The sequence below is a fragment of the Chironomus tepperi genome, unplaced genomic scaffold (assembly GCF_022539635.2).
Source record: "Chironomus tepperi strain 1889 unplaced genomic scaffold, CSIRO-AGI_Ctep_v1 contig_445, whole genome shotgun sequence".
In the NCBI taxonomy this organism is placed as follows: domain Eukaryota; kingdom Metazoa; phylum Arthropoda; class Insecta; order Diptera; family Chironomidae; genus Chironomus; species Chironomus tepperi.
In genome coordinates this window covers 8,618,242-8,635,909 of record NW_027226567.1, presented here as the reverse complement: position 1 = coordinate 8,635,909, position 17,668 = coordinate 8,618,242, and the positions used below count along the sequence as shown (strand labels likewise).

The following is a 17,668-nucleotide window of genomic DNA, read 5'->3' as shown; positions in this document are numbered from 1 at the left end:
AATGATAAATTGATTTGACATAATTTCACTGTAATGGTACTTGAAACTTTTATGACATTTTTCCTTCTCCTTATCTTAGTGCAGTATTTTTTTACAATGTACAATGTGCTGTAAAAGTGATCATTGTGTAATGGGGGTGCACTAACCAGAGCAGAAAATTTATATCTTAATTCTCCCTCAAGGATTCTATCATCATAAAATGATATCAATCAATTCGAATTTGCTCATGAATTTATATTGCAGTATCAATATCCCTTTTTACGTATTGGATTTCATTGTTGCTTATTTTGTGATGATCTGAAATGAGAGTAAACATTGGGAAATATTGAGTTGTTTTGAGTTTAAAACTGTTGTAAATATTCTTAATCTCAATTCAATCTAGTTTAGAACTGTTGGAATTGAATGAAATTGTAATTAAGAACTTTTTACGGTTTTTAATGTTATCCGAGCGACAAAGATGATTAAATCTCCGGGAGCTTCTAAAGCTCTGCTTAATGTTTTAATCAACACCAAATGCCTCCCATGTTTGCGTCCATAAAGCTTTCATTTCTGTCGCTCAAGTTAATTTACAATGTTTATTCTTTGGAATTTAAATACAGACTGAACTTTTGTTCAAAAAGGGGCCTTCAACTATGCTCAATAAATATTATTTGAATCTCAAATGAACGTTATGACAACTTTACGATAATCTGTCGGCCAAGCAATGTTTGCATAATTTATCGTTTAAACAAGAGCATTTAACTCTTGCTTGGCAATCCTTCAGAACTTGAGTCATATTATAATTCAATACACCTTTTTAAAAGCCGCTGATGAACGCCTGTCACTGTAGGCAACGGCCGCCGATGGGCGCTTGCCGACTGGGTCAACGGTCCCCTTTTTAGCGCTGACCGATGTAGGCTTGCCTATTCTAGCCCTGATAGCAAAATAACGCCGGTTTGTTGCTAAATTTTTGATCAATTAACCGACTTGTGTTATTTGGGAAGCATTTAAAGTCAAGAATGGTTAAATTTCACAAGAATCCTACAAAAAATACAAGAAACATTATTTCTGTCTATCAAATCAACCACAGATTCCTTCCGAATCAGCATTCTTATATTACGACTATTTATTACATCTTCAGACCACTTTAGTCGCATCCAAAACGTACACATATCAAATACACCATAAAATACATTTTCTCATTCTTATTGGATGCTTGAAATGAATCGAAATGTTACCCCATATAAAGTATACGATGAGATGAACCGCCACATTAAAGCTTTACTTACCTCATCATTTAAGCTTTCCAGCTGAACGAAAATGAAATGAGTTTTGGAAACTTTATATTATCCACCATTTACTTTCCATTTCCTTTCACATCTTTAAGCTTTATATCATTCTCTATCAAATTTTCTTTTATATTTTATTTCGGTACGAGTAGCATGTGCTTAATAGACAGAGAAATAAAAGAAAATCTGAATTGAAATGATTTTTTTTTTCGTCTTACTCGACACAAAAGAAGCAACATTTATTCACAATACAATCTTTTTGCTCTACTTTTTTGCTCATTTTTTCTTGCTTCATCAACTGTCGTAAGAATTAAAGGATATTAAATTAGGTTTAGACAGACTTAAGCTGATTATTATGAAGTTAAAGGGAGATTTAACGGATTTCTTGGGATTTGAATTAAATTAGGTTTGATTTTTGGTTTGTGTCTTGGGGAAAGAAGAATTGTGTCAAGGATTTAGAGGGGATTTTAAATAAAATCATTCAAAAATTAGCATTTGTACTGTTCTGATATACTCATGGTCATGAAGAAGCTCCTTGGATGTATGTTTGGGATAATCATTTGATAATTTAGAAAAAGTCATTTGTGTGGTTTTAGAAATAATAAAAAAAAAAAGCAATGTGATGATTTTAAAAAATTGTAAAAAAATTCAAAAATTGAATTAAAATGACTACTTTCTGTGATATTGATCAATGTTACTAGATTTATGTCAGTTCCGATGACAATATATGAGCATTGAATTTGTGCGAGTTAACCTTAAAAGATGGAATAAAGGATATTTTTTGCGGTTTTGAAGGCAATAAAAAAAAACATTTGTATGGTTTTTTTGCCTTACATAAATTTGTAAGGCTTTCTAAAATTCAATTAAATTTTCTAAAAAAATTCAAAAACATTTGAGCGGTTCTGAAACATTTTTGATATTCAAAACATTTGAAGGGTTTTCAGCAAACATTAATTCCAATATCAATCACTTTAGCTATTAATTGCGCCACAATCATCCACAGAAGAACATTCTTAACTCATCCTTTGTACTCTCCCTTACCATCTTCCATTTCTCACCATCCGAATTTTCACGGCGCGAACGAAAAAAATAGCAATAAAGAAATTTATGAACGGAAAGCAAAAAATGTGATAATCGTTTATGCTCATCGATTGAGTATTTTTGCTTCTTATTCATAGCTTGCCGTAAATCTATTACAATATTACTATAATATCTCTTTTGTTGCTCCTCTCTCTCTCTCCCTTTTTGGGTATTGCCGAGCATCAAGCTTTATGCGACAATGACAAAATAAATTTTTATATCCAAGCAATGAAAACGCATAAATCGTGACATGAAATGATAAAAAGAAGTGCGAAGGTTGAGGACATTGACGTTAATATGCTGATAATAATAATGTTCAGGCAATTTATTGCGCAAATAATTTTTTTACAGTTCATAAATTTGCAATAAACGAAAAATTCAATTTAGATGAGGGCAGGTTCACCGTCGAGCATCTTGAGGAACGGCAGACGTTGAATGACATCAACTCGATAATTTTCAGAGGTTTCGATTACTGGATTTCCGTAAATATTGAAGTCTGTGAGAGTTTCACTCAGTGCTGTAAGTTTTGAAACTTCATTCCAATCCTTGATTGAGTTATATCCCATGTACAGCACTTTGAGCTTCTTCATTAATTCAATTCCTTTAAGTTTTTCAATTGAGTTGTAGCTGATCCATAATTGCTCTAATGTATCACACAGAACTTCCTAAACACTCAAACATGAATTATTGAAATAAGCAGTCACAAGCCATAACTTACCAAACCAGCAAAACTTTTAATATTATTCCTTCCCAGTGCCAATATTTTTAAATTAGGCAACGGTGGAAGAACGATTCGGTCGATGTTGTTTGTGGACAAGCTTAATTTTTCACAATTCTTAAGTGCAGCTAGCTCCGGTGTCATTTTTTCAATCGGTGGCATTTGAAATTGCAGACCAATTTCCGTCGCTTCCGATGCTTTCATTTCATTCTTCTTCTCCCACTTATCAAGAGCTTCTTTAATTGTTGTTGGTCTATCTGACATTTTTGTGGATGAGAATTGAGTGGGAAAATGTTGATAAAAATTTTTTGATTTTTTTCAATGGTTGCTGAGAAATAAAATGTTAAATTTGTAAAAAACCGTTTAAAAAAATATTTGAAAATTTAACGGTAAATAATTTTTCAAAAAATAATACGTAACTGTGTCAAAAAAATTTGAATTTCAAAAAACCAGTCAAAATTTTTTTAAAAGTCAGAGTTCAAAATAACGGTAAAATTATTTTTGAATCCTATATGACTAAAAAAAACTTTGAACTTAAATTTAACGGGCAAAGATTTTTTGAATTAGGAAGAAACGGTTCATAATTTTTTGAATTCAAAAATAACGGTTCAATATTTTTTGATTCTGAAAAAAGCGGTTCAAATAATAACGATTAAAAATCTACTGCTTCAAACTATCCATTCACAGACACAGACATCCAGCAATAAAGCAAAACACTTAAAATTCATATAAATCACTGTCATAATTATGAAATTTTGATTCTTTTATTATTCTTATCAGTACAAGAATTATCTTTTCGTTTTCCAAGATTATCTTCCGATGACTGCTCTTCAGCACCTATTTCATCTTCCTCATCGCTGCCACCTTCCTCTTCATCAGAACTGGAATTAACGTCTTCATATTTCACTAAAACTGGCGTCTTTCCAAGACGTCGACTTTCAGCTGCTAATAAAACTTTTCTACCTAAAGTTGAAACTGCTGAACGTCCTTGCTCCTCACTTAGTCCAAAAATATAGCCTAGACATCCGACGTCGTATGGATTTCTTATATGAAATGGATCTTTTGCTTCACTTGTCAAAATTATTCCACGAGATTTGCCGATCATGTGATATTGTTGAGCTCTTGATATTGTGGCACGTCTTTCACTCGAATCGATTATTGCTGGCGAGTATTTAAGCTCAAAAAACATGTTCCTTCTTATTGCTAGATAATAAAACTTTCTGGATAGTCGAATTTTGACTGTTTCTTCATTGTATGTGATTATATCGCCTAAAAACATTTGACAACTATGTTGAAGTGCTGTTTCTGTTGTTGGAAGCGCTGCGATCAAATGATATTTCTTGAAATTCAGTGATCTACCGCAGGCATGACTGACTGATGGATCTGAATATTCAATTGTAAGTCGATTGAATAAATTAAGCTTATTTTTAAGCTGTTCCTTAAATTCATCTAGTTTAACTGGCTCTGGTATTAAGTCATTCCCGTTCTTTGAGTTTAAAGATTCATGACTGTATGTCTGCTCAACAGCAACATTTCTGTATCCAGCTAAAAAACAACGTTGTTTTGTTTACTTTTGGTAATTTCAATATTTTTATTAATTATCCTCACCATCTATCAATTCCTTAAATATTTCCAGCATCACTTCTTTCTTCTCATTGTATGGAATACACAAATCACAAAAGCCATTGGCTACTTTAATCATTTTTAATGATTTTTAATTTTCCGGCAATGTTTTGATGTTGTTGTTGATTTGAATTTTAAAAGATCGTTGAAAATAAGGGGACTATTTAGAAACTACGCTAGATTTAAAAATATTTTGACTGTTGAACAATGTAAGACCAAAAAACATTGAAAAAACATTGAGCAACAAAAACATTGAACAATCTTTGTTGAAAAACACTTGTTTCAAATCATTCTGCGAGAAGCAATCGATTAATTAAGACGTGAATTTTTTGTTCGTCGGTAAATAAAAGTTCCACAAGTGTTAATTCTTGCCTTTAAAAATTCACCAGATATTTGCATAAAAAAGTAATGTTCTTGTTTTATATCGACATCATTCTGGCATCTTTTATTGAATTTACAGTTTGGATAATTATAGTGTTTTAATAAAAGGCAAGTTAATAAAGTGAAACAGAATCCAATTGCATAAAAGTGCCGGTAGCCAGAAATAGAAATTGTTCGTGCATTTTATTTTACACATCTTATCTGTATTTTATTTTATATTAGTAAAAAGTGATAAGATTAGTTTTGCCACATAACAATTGGAGTAAAAGAGTGGAATAAATAATTAACACATAGATAAAAAATATATATATAAATACAGTTAAAAAAAGTTATTATTACGTCAATTTTACAACTATAAAAAGTATCATATTTAATAAAAAAATATTGAAACAAGTTTTGAAGAAGCAAATGAAAAATGTTAAATAGTGATGGGAATCATAAATGCTAATCGAGGAATTTCATAGCTTAATTAATTTATAAAAATGTGTTGTTAGTAGTGCCATAAAGGTCATCGTGCCTCATTTCACATCATCATTATCATTATAGTTACAAGGAGAAAAAATAATAAATAAATTAAATATTAAGCCGATCACTTAGAAAATAATTAAAACGATGACTAAAATGAAGCACCACTTAAATTCCCACGATGGAAAGCTGCTCATCATTGCAACATACATGATCACATTCATATTAAATGTTAATAGTTTCAATCTGGAAAATCGTTTACCAATTTATAAATTCGATACGACAAATAATTCATATTTTGGATATTCAGTGGCAATTCATCACGAGATAGAAGCAAATAAGAAATGGTAAGTGCTGCGGATATAATAATGGCCATATAATGAGCGCCAATTAAGAACCCCATCTCTCTCTCCTTCATCTTCTTAAAGACTTAATTGCTATTTAGTTTTTAAGATCTTTTTTTTTTTTGGAGAATTTGCTGGAGATAAAAAATAAATAAGAGTATTTGGCAGGGACTGTGGATTGATGTTATTTTGTTGGTTTTTGTGCTATCAACTAGTGCGGTTAAACTAATATTGTAGAATAAGTGCTTTGAATATGCTATATTAAGAAAAGATTATCTCAAAATTTCTAATTTCTAATACATTTTCCGATTACCAATGGCGATTATCTGCTGTATTTTAGCTGGGACGCTGCTGTACATTTCTTCCTAGCTGATGTTTTCCGACAAAGCCTCAAAATGTCCCGATTTTTCAAGAAATTAAAATATTGACACAAATTTAGGAAGTTTTTGATAAATAATTAAAGTTCACGCAGAAATCGCTTGGTTCTTATTGCATTGTCCATTAGGCTGCGTTGCAGACATTCTTTCAGTACGTGCAGATCGAGCAAGACTTCTGCCAAACTTTTAATAATTTGTCAATTCTCAAAATTTCACTTGAAATTCAAAAACCAAAAAAATTCGGAACCAAGCAATAACTGACACATATCCACATTACCTGTCAAAATTCATACATCTTCCGATCATGCATCTTTTCATAGTTAACAAATGAGATATATTTTGCGTCGTTTCGGGTATAATGAATTCTACCTGTTATTCTTCTTCATCTTTATTTCGTTAATAACATCAACAACACAGCACCGAGAGAAAAAAACAAAAAAAAAAAAATGAGAATCAGGTTCTGTCGAAAAAAGTCTACTTTTGTTTTAATGAAACAAATACATAAGTTTTGAATTCATTTGTTATTTAAGAGGCCAAATGTGTGTTCGTTCCTCATCATCTTTGTATTATATTCTTGTATCTCTTTATATGATACATGTGATGGGCTCTCATACAAGCTGGAATGTCTAAAAGAAGAGATGAAAAAAAAATTTAACACAAAGTTGACAAAAATTTATCATGTGAGAATTAGCATAGGCTGTACACAAATTCCTATTATTTTATTTTTCTCTTGTCTCTATACCTTACTACACAGGTGTAGCAATTGAGAAACAAACAAAATTTTGGCTATTGTGAAACTTAAAAAAATTCTTACCTGAGTGCAAATGCATCCTGTTTTCATCCTTATTAGCCCGCCTTTTTTTCTCTGGAATTTTAAACAATAAAATCGATCTCTTCATTACCCTTATCAGTAAACGATCCCTAACGGTGATGCCATAAATTCATACTCAAGTGCCTTCATCCACACAACATGCAACAGACAAATAAAACCCTCAATTGATTGAGCCCGTATGATGCAATTCATTCTTCTTTTATGTTTTTTAATGAACAGAACAAAAAAATGTTGCTGTTCTGACTTTAACACTATAGACTGAGTCTATAGTTGGCGCTATATACCCATATTATTGTTTCTAATATGAAATAATGTATAAGTTTTAATAAAAAATTATTAATGCCATGAAATGAGCAACATACATGCTGCATAATGTAAACAATTCTTAAATGTTCATTTTTCATTTATTAAGTAAATTGATGGGTTTTAGGAATGGCGAAAAAATTTAAATTTTTTCTTGTTTTCTAAGAATTTATTGATGAGGGTTGTTTAGGGATGATGTCTAATTGTTTGAGAATTAGGAAGTTTTTGAGGAATGTTAGATATGTTGACAAATTAAGGATTGAAAAAAGAGTAACGGAGAGTTGAATGATTTAATTTTGGATACTTTCAATCTAACAGGCAAATAAACTAGTGTTAAGCATGCTCGCGAGCGTTACTTTCAGGTTACTATGCTCATTGGAGCACGGAATTTGATTATTAACGTTAATTAGATACATTCTTTTGGAGCTTTATTCATGAAAAATTTAGATTTTCAGATAGTTTTCCTTTCCGAAGAGCTTGTGCTTTTATTAGATCCAAAATCAGACATTAAGCCTGTTTGACTCAAGGATTGTGTTAGGTTTAAATCGAATCCATGGATGATTTCAGATTTTGGATCGTTTAACCGACTTGTGCTATTCTGGCTAGTTTTTCATGTGACTTGTTTGACTGGGGCTTTTTTGAGTCCCAATTGGGTCGATTGCTGCGAGTATAATGATGAAACCGACTCTGTATTTAAAACCATTTGGCAATTCTGAGTATGAGTTCTTCATATAACAGCTCCGGTGCTGATGTGACCTTGACTTGCAGTAGAATTTATTAAAATCCAATATCCTTCATTATTACTCATTCAATCCAAGAATACTTCAACCTATAACATCCCATGGAAGACTTCTGCAACCAGCTCTATGTTAGTCTACCAATTGAAAATACCAAACACAACACCGTAAATCCACATTTACCACAGCTTCGAAATTCAATCATTCACATCACTTCTAAACATTCCACAAAAAATAAACATGAAATTATCGCAATTTGGAATTTTTAAATTAGGGTTCTCATATCTGAATGGTCTATATTATACTTTATGCTACATAATTTCCATAACGACTATAATCTGGAACTTCTAAGAATAAAATAAAAAAACAATCCATAGAAAATTTAATTCGATTTCTTTGTAGTAAAAAATAAAAAAAAAAATTTGAAAAATGAGCGATAAGGAATACGAGTATTGCTACATAGAATATAATGCAATTTCTATAGGTTCATATTCGTGATTATTTACTAACATATTGGAATGCTGATAAGAAAAAAAAAATATCATGTTTGAAATTAAACTCAATAATCAAATTTCAATGACTGATTCAGATGATCTCATTTCATTCGCTGTCGTTATTCTTGAACTTGAATCATAATGAGATTTTAATGTCTGCAATAAAAAAAAAAATCATATCAGGTGAAATGAGATGGATCACTTGACTTTAATTAAAATTCTACTGACTCAGTTTCTTTGGAATGAATCAGTCTTAGAGTAAGATTATGAAAGTAATTAAATTAAAATGAATCAGTTAGAAAAATGCAATTAAAATATTTGAAGGATTTTAAGTTGTTCAAAGTAACACATTATGAATTCATGAATCACTATCGCCACAATTTGATGTGTATTTTTTGAGATAATATGGAATTAGATTATTATGAATATTTTGAATAAAAATACAAAAATTTATTGTCTTTTTTTTCGTTTGATTCCAAAAAAAGAGACAATACAGTTGCGACTATTTTCGACGATGTTACCATCCAGAATAGCTCGTTTTGACTTTGGATTAATGATGAAGTAGATTTTGAATAAATGTAGCCACTCGTCTTGATCATCTTCTAGTTTGATGATCTTTTTGTATTATGACAATAAGGTAATTTTGTAGCTCTTGTAACTATTTTTCTCGCTTCATTCCATGTTCCTGATCCGTTTCTTAATCCAACGTTAACCTATTGATTCAATTTCCTCTCGATCTCGTACATTATGCGTGCAACTAAAGTGTATAACCCGAATAGAACAAACCGGTTAATCAATCAAAAAACTGACCTCAGGCCGAAGCAAATTCTAACTTGATGAAGGACTAGATTTATTCAAATCCAGGCAATATGTTAGAGTCTTGGTGACAAAATTTGAATCAAATTGACCTCATTGGCTTTCGCTTCGAAACTTCCGAAAAAATATATGTACAGAATTCGATTCAAAGATTTTTAAGTTGCTTGATAAAATTTGAACTTTTAAAAACTTCATTGCTTTCTGAGATTCATTCTGAAGCTGAATTCCACGTTGACTCGAGTATTGTGTGTAAAAATCTGGGAAAAATCGACTCAACTCCTTTTAAAATCCTAATCATCTTCAAGCTCTGTTCAGGGCTCTTTACTAAACAATATCTATGTAAGATGTAGCTAACCTTTAAACACAGCCAAACATTAAGTCTTCAAAATACTCAGTAGAAGTTTAAAATTTATAATACATTGACAATTTTAATCATATGGTCTTCAAGTAGACAAAAACATCTTCTTCATTGTTGTTGTATATAAGCTAGACAATGATGTTACAAGATTCGACCTTTTCAAGGGTATTAGTATGCATGATAAGATATATCGATATAAGCGGATTTAAAATATATTCAACAATGCTTCCGCATAGATTATCATTTTTTATCGCCACATGAAAGTCACATGTTGGGCATAGGAAAAAGGCGGTAAGCTTCAAGTTTTTGGAATAGGTATTTTTTGAAAAAAATTAAATTAATTAATTTTAGCTCCATAAAAGTCAGACTATTGAACAAAATTGATTAACCCGAAGAACACATAACACAGATATGGCTGGAAAACCAGCTTCTGATATGCTTCCCTGATTTTCCAGTCTCGATATCTAGAAAACAAAGCTTTAGGCAAGCTGTGACTTTGAGTTCAGGCCAGGTTCGGTGAATTGCGACCTCAGTGTAGAGTCAAAGCGGCCTGGAGCCACAATTTCAGCCAATTTTACGCTTTGTGTTTTCCGGGCAATACTAAAAAAGTAGAATTCCATTTAATGGCCACTTTATGATTTTCATACCAATCTCATATTTCCATTTAGTGCGCAACTTTTCAAATTAAGACGCTGTAATTTGATCTTTCGAGACATTTGTAAAAAAAAAGTCTGTTGATTATTTCGTAACAATGTAGAATATTTTAAGCAAGTGGCTATAAAGTGTTCCGGAATAGCACAAAAAAAAATAATAATGTAAATGTCTACAGCAGTGCTGTACAAACTTCATGGTAAACCTTGACCACAACCACACACGACATACGGTTCATGTTAATTTCCAGAATTTTTATGCAGCACATAGTTTGGACATCACTGGTCTACAGTAAAGTTATTCCAATATATAATTTAATTAACAATCTATGTTCATATATTGACCCAATGTTATTAAAACCTACACACCTTCAATTTAAGGCTGATGGAACATTCCAATCGAATGCTGCATTTAAATGTTTTTTTTCAGCCTTAACAGTCATCAAGACAATTTAACGAGATCCATATGAACATTTTCATTTCTTTTAATCCTTTCGATACATCGCATTAATAATATTCCTTAATATCTTTAAGCCGGTCATTAAATTCATTTTATCAGTTCTTAAAAAATTAATCTCATTTACTCAATAATGCCTTTCACATGCTTCAATGTTTCAAACATTCGAATGTTTTAGTCCCCATGTGTCTAAAAATGCTGAATGTACGCACAGTTGTCAGCTAAATAAATTCCAATTTTCCACTGTTATTATTTTCTGTGGTAAGCACAAAGCATTTTTTGTGTAATAAACCATTACATTTCATTTCCCTACACAAGTATAATACAATAATAAAATTAAGTCATTTATGCGCAAAAAATCAAATTTCACTGCCTTCATTCGTTACGCCCCATTTACAGACTATACAAAATTCTTTTGCTATCATCTCAACAATAATTCATTGCTGTACACAAAATAGTTTTGCATAGTTATAGACATAACAATTTCCGGGGGGGTTCCTTTTATTAGGGACGAATAATAAAAAATGTAGGACAATAAAAATCAATGTCAGTCGAGAGATATCAATGAATAAAATGCACGCATTGAGGGTGTGGATACATAGAACAACAACATAACATCAAGTCTCATACTGATTTATTAAGCATTGTTGTCTCTTGTTCATAAAAAAAAATTACAAAAGTCCTCGTGTTATTGATCGAGGGACTTAAGCGCATTTTTGTCCCAGCGATCAGTAATTGATTAATAGATATTAATCGGTATCAATTTTCCTACCAAAGAAACAGATCCAGTAGGATCCATACAACTTCCGGACTCACAAAATCAAGATCCAGCAGGATCAAGATCCACAAAACAATGAATTTTAGTAGGATCGCTATAACTTCCAGACCCACAAAAAGAGATCCAGTAGGATATTTTCAGTCATGTTCCAGACCCAGAAAATTTTGACCATGTAAGATCCATATAATTTCCTGAATGTAGCAAAAACAAGATCCAGTAGGATCCAAGTCACTTTAGACCATGAAAACAAGATCCAGTTAATTCTATCAAGTTACCATAATAGAAATTTAAGCTTTCATTATTTAACGGATTTTAATAATTTTCTCAATAATGGTCACCTAAATATTCAATTTTTTCAGTTAAGACACTGTTAAAACATCGAAAAACAGTTGATAACACTAGAAAAATCAATTGAAAAAATCGTGTTGTTGTTTTTGTTGTTGTTTGTTTATGAAAATGAAAAATTGTTAATTATAGCATTTATGCGTTGATCTGAAATTTTAAATGCCCGGCGCTTCGCAAAACTTTTGGAACTGATCTTCAAAAATTCAATTCAATTCGACGCTTCTACGATGTCTAGTTAAATTTAAGTTTTTAGATTCGTCAGCCGAACGCCCGAAAGCCGATGTTGACCGAACGACCGAACGAACAAAGTGATTTAATAAGCTACCTTTTTGAAAAAAATTTCAAAAATGCGCTAAAAAACTCTATCGTCATTTTCACAACAAAATAAGTCTTATTTTATTGATTTAAATCTGAAAACAAAAAGCATTAAGTTTATCTGTCAAAATAATCTACACGAAAAGGCTGTTTTTTTGGTGTTAATAAAAATGAGAATAGAATGTTGTTCTTCAGACAATAAGAATGTAGAATAAATTCATGTAGATCATAAACACAACATGCAACCTTTTTCTGTGGCACTCCTTAATATTCAAATAATTTTTCTCTCTTTCATTCATGACGACATACAGCGAATTATAATAAAAATAATGATAATAAAAAAGGCACTTTAAATGAAAAAAAATGGAATGAAAATGTTCTAAAGAATCTCTAGGGATAGTGATGATGGGAGCGCATTTTGATGGATGTAGGCTACATTCATGAATATTGTCGATTAGCATATTTTCTTGCTTACTGGAATCATGCTCCAGTAAGTGGAGCCTAGGTTTTTACAAAAGGCCTTCCATCTAACTCTGTTGCTGGCCTTATCACAAAGTTTGTACAAACCTAACTGACATTCTTTTAAAACCGTCCATTCTCCAAAACCGTTGCTTTTGGAGCTCCATGACGTCATTTCTCTTGTGGATTCCATCCTAGGGAGGTAAAACAATCTTGTGTTTCTTCCCCCGCCCAACATTGACACTTTCAATTAGCATAAGTTACATAATTGATTCAAGTTTCTGAACCAGGTCGACGTCACTCTGATTTGACTTAGGATTTGGTTTAAATCTGGAACTATGCTAGAATCACCCCGATCTGGAGTCGGAATTTGAATCAATTAACCGACTTATGATATTCAGAATTGAGCAATGTTTAGCAAACTTTACACGACACACCTGAAGGTCTTGACAAAACATCGCGAAGCATAGTTTGAGAATCACTGACATAGCGCCAAGCCCAAAATAAACCAAATTACACTAAGAATATGATATTTATAATTAATACAGTCGCGAATATGCTTTGCTAGTACATTTGAGTATGCCTCATAAGCAAGTATTCTCAAAATATGATTTTTGCTATCTTTTATCTATAAACTTCCATTAAATTGTCTAAAATTACTTCCAAAACTCTCAATTAATCATTTTACTACTCATAAATAACATCAATTCCATATCAACCCTCCCAAACTGCTCACATTACCCCCAACTCCTTAAAAAACTTTACCACAAAATATTTTTGGTCTCATTTAATCACATTTTAGTGGTGGTTCTTCCATCAAAAAGTATATTTTTTTCCTCTCTTTCCTCTTCTTCATTTTTGTGGTTCAAGTGGATCCATAAACATTAAATGCATGACGACGATGATGATGATACGACATTCTGTATTCCATTTATATCCCTCTCTTTTTACTTTATCGCATTGTTAAAGATTTCTTAAGAACTCATTCTTATTCTTCTTCCTACTTCTTCTTATACACAATCCATATTTCGTCACTTAAAATTTTAATTATGATGAAGCTATGATGTGGATATATGCAACGGAAAAATGATGTTGTGCATCTCTAATGTACAAATATGAGAATATAATAGATAAAATATCGAGCATAAAGATGAAATTTTCGGAAGAGTTGAATGTTAAGAGGAAGAGCATGAAGGTGAATAGAAATGATGTTTAACATGAAAATTATCAGTTTTTAAAAAGGTTTGAATAAGGTCTTTTAGGAAAAAAGCAGAGTATGCATTATATTTACATAACAATTGAACACACAAAATGTCTAAGAAAATTGTGAGTTTGTAAATCATTGATAATAGTAATGTTTTGGTGCATAGAGTGGTCTGAGTCTGGGAAAATTTGTGCTGTTTTGAAAACATACCACAATATACAAGCATATGCTCAATGAGCATCTTACGGTTACATTGAGCATTTTACGGTATCAATGTGCATCTTACGATATCAATGAGCATGTTCTATGTAAGTTGCTTGTATGTTACAGTATGTTATGGATAGTAACGATTAGATTATAAAATTACAACTTAGTGGATTGAGAATGAGTTTTACAGACGGAATCTGAGTTCATAATATCCCGAGATTGTCTTAGTATCGATTTAGTCTCTAACTAATCAATATCGAGACATCAAGAATCTTACAGGGAATCTTACATATTTCTGGGCTATCCATGAGGTTTAAATGAGCTCCAGAAAGGCACAAGGCATAAGTCTTAGGCTAGCATGACTGACTTTGAACTGAATTTAGTATACTTAGGGTAGTGTCTGAATTAAGCCCGCAAGAGGTCGCATTTTTTGCGTTTTTTTTACATCATATGTCTTTCAGGGATATACCTGGATCATAAGATATCAGGTGTTGAGAACAAAAGTGTGGGTTTGATCAAAAATCATTAATCAGATGATAATTGTGTGTTTTCATATTTTAGACTTATATCCATCATCTAAGATCCATATTTCACATTATTGTTCCGCCTCCTTTTCATCAAGATCTCTTCTAATTATTACTTTTTTAAACCAAAATCTTAATGACCCCCTTGGATCAAGAACCTCATCTTAAGTTATAAAATTCATCATCAAGACTTGTTCTCCTATCTTTACTAAGAACAAGAATGAGCGATTCTCATGACATTATAAATTTATAAAGAAATAGCACTCATGAGTAAAATGCAAACAAGAATGACGAAGACTTTCCAACATCTCAGACTATCCATGCATTTCATTTGTTGGTGCCATGCGTATTCTTAATAAAATAAAATAAAAAAAAAGAGTTATAAGATATAATTTGAGTGGATGTGGTCTTTCTTGTTCAAGCGCTCGTGTATACATATATTATATTAAACGATGCAATGGTGTATATTAAAAAATAAATAATGTGAATACTTAAAGTATGTATATCTTACATATTATTTATCTATTTCTGTATGTGTACTTGAAGATTATGAATTTAACAGCAATTCGTAAATAAAAAAAAAATTCATGTTTAACAATTTTTTTTTACTTTTCTGGATCTTCTTCTCGTCTTTTTCTTTTCATCTCCAAAATAAAAACCATAATTTTCCCTCGTTCATTTCTTCTTCATGTTAAGTTAACAAAAGAAAGTACAAATAAAATGATAATTTACATTTTTTAGTGTGATCATGTGCCGAGCCGTCGTGATTCTCCGAAAAAAATTGTGTAAAAAAAGAAATGAAACAAAATGGTTTGGGGCTTATTTGTGAATGATGGTCAGGTTTTAAGGGATGGATGGAAGTGTGGAGCAGAGGAGGCATGCCAGAATTGGTCATCGTCGAAACGGTGACCTACACCTAATGTCCTCGGCAACCGACGCACATCGGAAATTCACAGTCTTTTCCCACACTGTGGAGATGTAAATTGAGAATCGAGTATCCAAAAATGAAGCATGTACAGATCAGCTGTGTTCTATGGACTCTCGGTTGAATAAAACTGGCTCTATCGCTAGCTGGCTTTTGCTAATTGCTATTGTCATGTTCTATACTGTCTCTATCAACAGCCTCTTTCCAAGGATTCTACGAGACTAGTTTATAATCTCACAAATTATAAGTTCAGAGGTCACTTTGTAAATAAGCACTGGAGTAGCTGAATGTGGCCTTATAATTAATCTACACGCGTATTTAATTAGTTGGGGTTCAGACAGTGGTTTGGGTCAAGCCATTCTCAATTCCCACTTTGCCTACAGCAAAGCGAGTCAGAAAAGGAAATAGAACCAATTAAGACATCACTGGTAAACAATCTCCACTAAAGTACAAAACAATAATTTCATGATCATTTGTTAGCATTAACCCTGAGATGATTTATGATCATTACAATCAAGTAATTGACGAAAATTATATGAATTTTTATATAAAAATATTAAGTAATAGCCAAAACAATAAACAGATGGTTCGCATAAAGAGCTCATTGACTTTTCTGCGGTATCGAACGAATGGAATATGAAGAGCATAAATCTTAAAATCATATATGGGTTGCAATTCAATCTACTTCTACTTATTATTTCCAATCAAACAAAAGCAAGTACACCTTAAGTGTGTTTACTATCATCCAACAACATTAAAAATCACGCTCTAAACTTGGCTTCATTCTCATCTCCCGCTCTCATGTATTACTTCCTTCTCTATAATATCCATTTTCTTCTTATTCTTGTTGTTTTCATTGACTTTCTTCTAAATCATTCTACTATAATGCATACAGAATTGAGCAGGAGATGAAGAATGGAAAAAAAAAACTTGTTTTCAATCATACCCGAGTATACAAAGAGCGTGCTCAGTTTTGTGAGCACGCTTCTGAGCATGCTCAAATTCATCGTTTTACGTGCTCACCATAGCATGCTCAACTGAGCACGCTCATGAGCACACTCTGAATGTGCTCTCGAAAAATAAAAAAATTTTTTGAGCGTGCTCAGGTGAGCACGTTCACCTGAGCATGCTCGTGAGCATACTAAAATCAAAATTTTGATGTACTCATGAGCACACTACTGAGCATGCTCTTGAGCACATCTTAAATGTCATGCAAAATGACATTTTAAATAAAGCATGCTTCTGAGCATACTCTTTGCTCTTGAGCATTCTTGAGCATGCTCGTGAATTATACCACATTTGATTTAACATGCTCACCTGACACATCGTTGAGCATGCTCAAGAGCACACTCTGAGCACAACGTGAAAATGTAGTTTGAATTTTCAGCGTGCTCATCTGAGCAATCGTTGAGCATGCTAAGAGCCAAAACGAAAAATGTGGTTTATGAAATTTCAGCGTGCTCACCTGAGTCGTCAGCATGCTCAAGAGCTCACTTGACACAACGAGAAAATGTGGTTTAAGAAATGCGTGTCATCTGAACATCGTTGAGAATGCTCAAGAGCACATCTGAAGAACGTGGATGTGGAAAATCTTAAAATCTATAAAATTATCCACCTGAAAATATAGTGAAACACCGAAAAAAATAACCAAAAAGCTCTTAAAATTAATCTAAAATACATAACATTTATTATGGTTTCCATTTATAAATTAAGCAAAATACAGCTGGCGTAAGGTTAAGGCGATGTCTCATATAGCAACGAAGCATCTCAGGTTCAATCCATGTAGAAATTTTCTAACTTTGGTTTTTTCAGATTATTAATTAAACAGAATTTATTACATTAACATTTTCTAATACTACTAATATTATAAGATTAAAAAAGTACACTCTCTCTCTCTCTTCCTTAAGTGAAATTAATTAATTTTTTTTAAATTTTGCATATTTATGTATGCTTAGTGAGCATACTCAGTGAGCATGCTCTTGAGTATGCTCAGCATCTCCTAAGTATG

The 17,668-nt window shown here is 32.0% G+C and overlaps 3 protein-coding genes across 4 annotated transcripts in view; 1 reads left to right on the top strand and 2 right to left on the bottom strand.

The window, feature by feature from the left end:
- Positions 1-2,731: 2,731 nt before the first annotated feature.
- Positions 2,732-3,330, bottom strand: LOC139098533 (dynein axonemal light chain 1-like). The gene is made up of 2 exons (XM_070650764.1): positions 3,067-3,330; positions 2,732-3,013 (listed from the first exon to the last, which is right to left on the bottom strand). Exons 1-2 carry the CDS (start codon positions 3,328-3,330, stop codon positions 2,732-2,734), a joined length of 546 nt encoding a protein of 181 aa, XP_070506865.1.
- A 478-nt stretch (positions 3,331-3,808) lies between these two features.
- Positions 3,809-4,814, bottom strand: Rpp30 (ribonuclease P protein subunit Rpp30). The gene is made up of 2 exons (XM_070650417.1): positions 4,675-4,814; positions 3,809-4,611 (listed from the first exon to the last, which is right to left on the bottom strand). The coding sequence occupies exons 1-2, from the start codon at positions 4,766-4,768 to the stop codon at positions 3,812-3,814; spliced, it is 894 nt and encodes a 297-aa protein (XP_070506518.1). The 5' UTR covers positions 4,769-4,814; the 3' UTR covers positions 3,809-3,811.
- Positions 4,815-4,994: 180 nt separating this feature from the next.
- Positions 4,995-17,668, top strand: part of mew (multiple edematous wings) — a 49,065-nt gene continuing 36,391 nt past the window's right edge. For both annotated transcript variants that reach the window (XM_070650767.1, XM_070650766.1), the window contains exon 1: positions 4,995-5,882. In XM_070650767.1, coding sequence (XP_070506868.1) covers positions 5,683-5,882 — 200 coding nt within the window. In that variant the 5' untranslated portion in view covers positions 4,995-5,682. The remainder of the gene's footprint in view (positions 5,883-17,668) is intronic.

Coding starts and splice junctions, on each gene's coding strand:
- Rpp30 (XM_070650417.1), bottom strand. CDS start 4,768: ATGATTAAAGTAGCCAATGGCTTTTGTGATTTGTGTATTCCATACAAT. Junction 4,612..4,674: donor ATTTAAGGAATTGATAGATG/GTGAGGATAATT, acceptor GTTGTTTTTTAG/CTGGATACAGAAATGTTGCT.
- LOC139098533 (XM_070650764.1), bottom strand. CDS start 3,330: ATGTCAGATAGACCAACAACAATTAAAGAAGCTCTTGATAAGTGGGAG. Junction 3,014..3,066: donor TTAAAAGTTTTGCTGGTTTG/GTAAGTTATGGC, acceptor TTGAGTGTTTAG/GAAGTTCTGTGTGATACATT.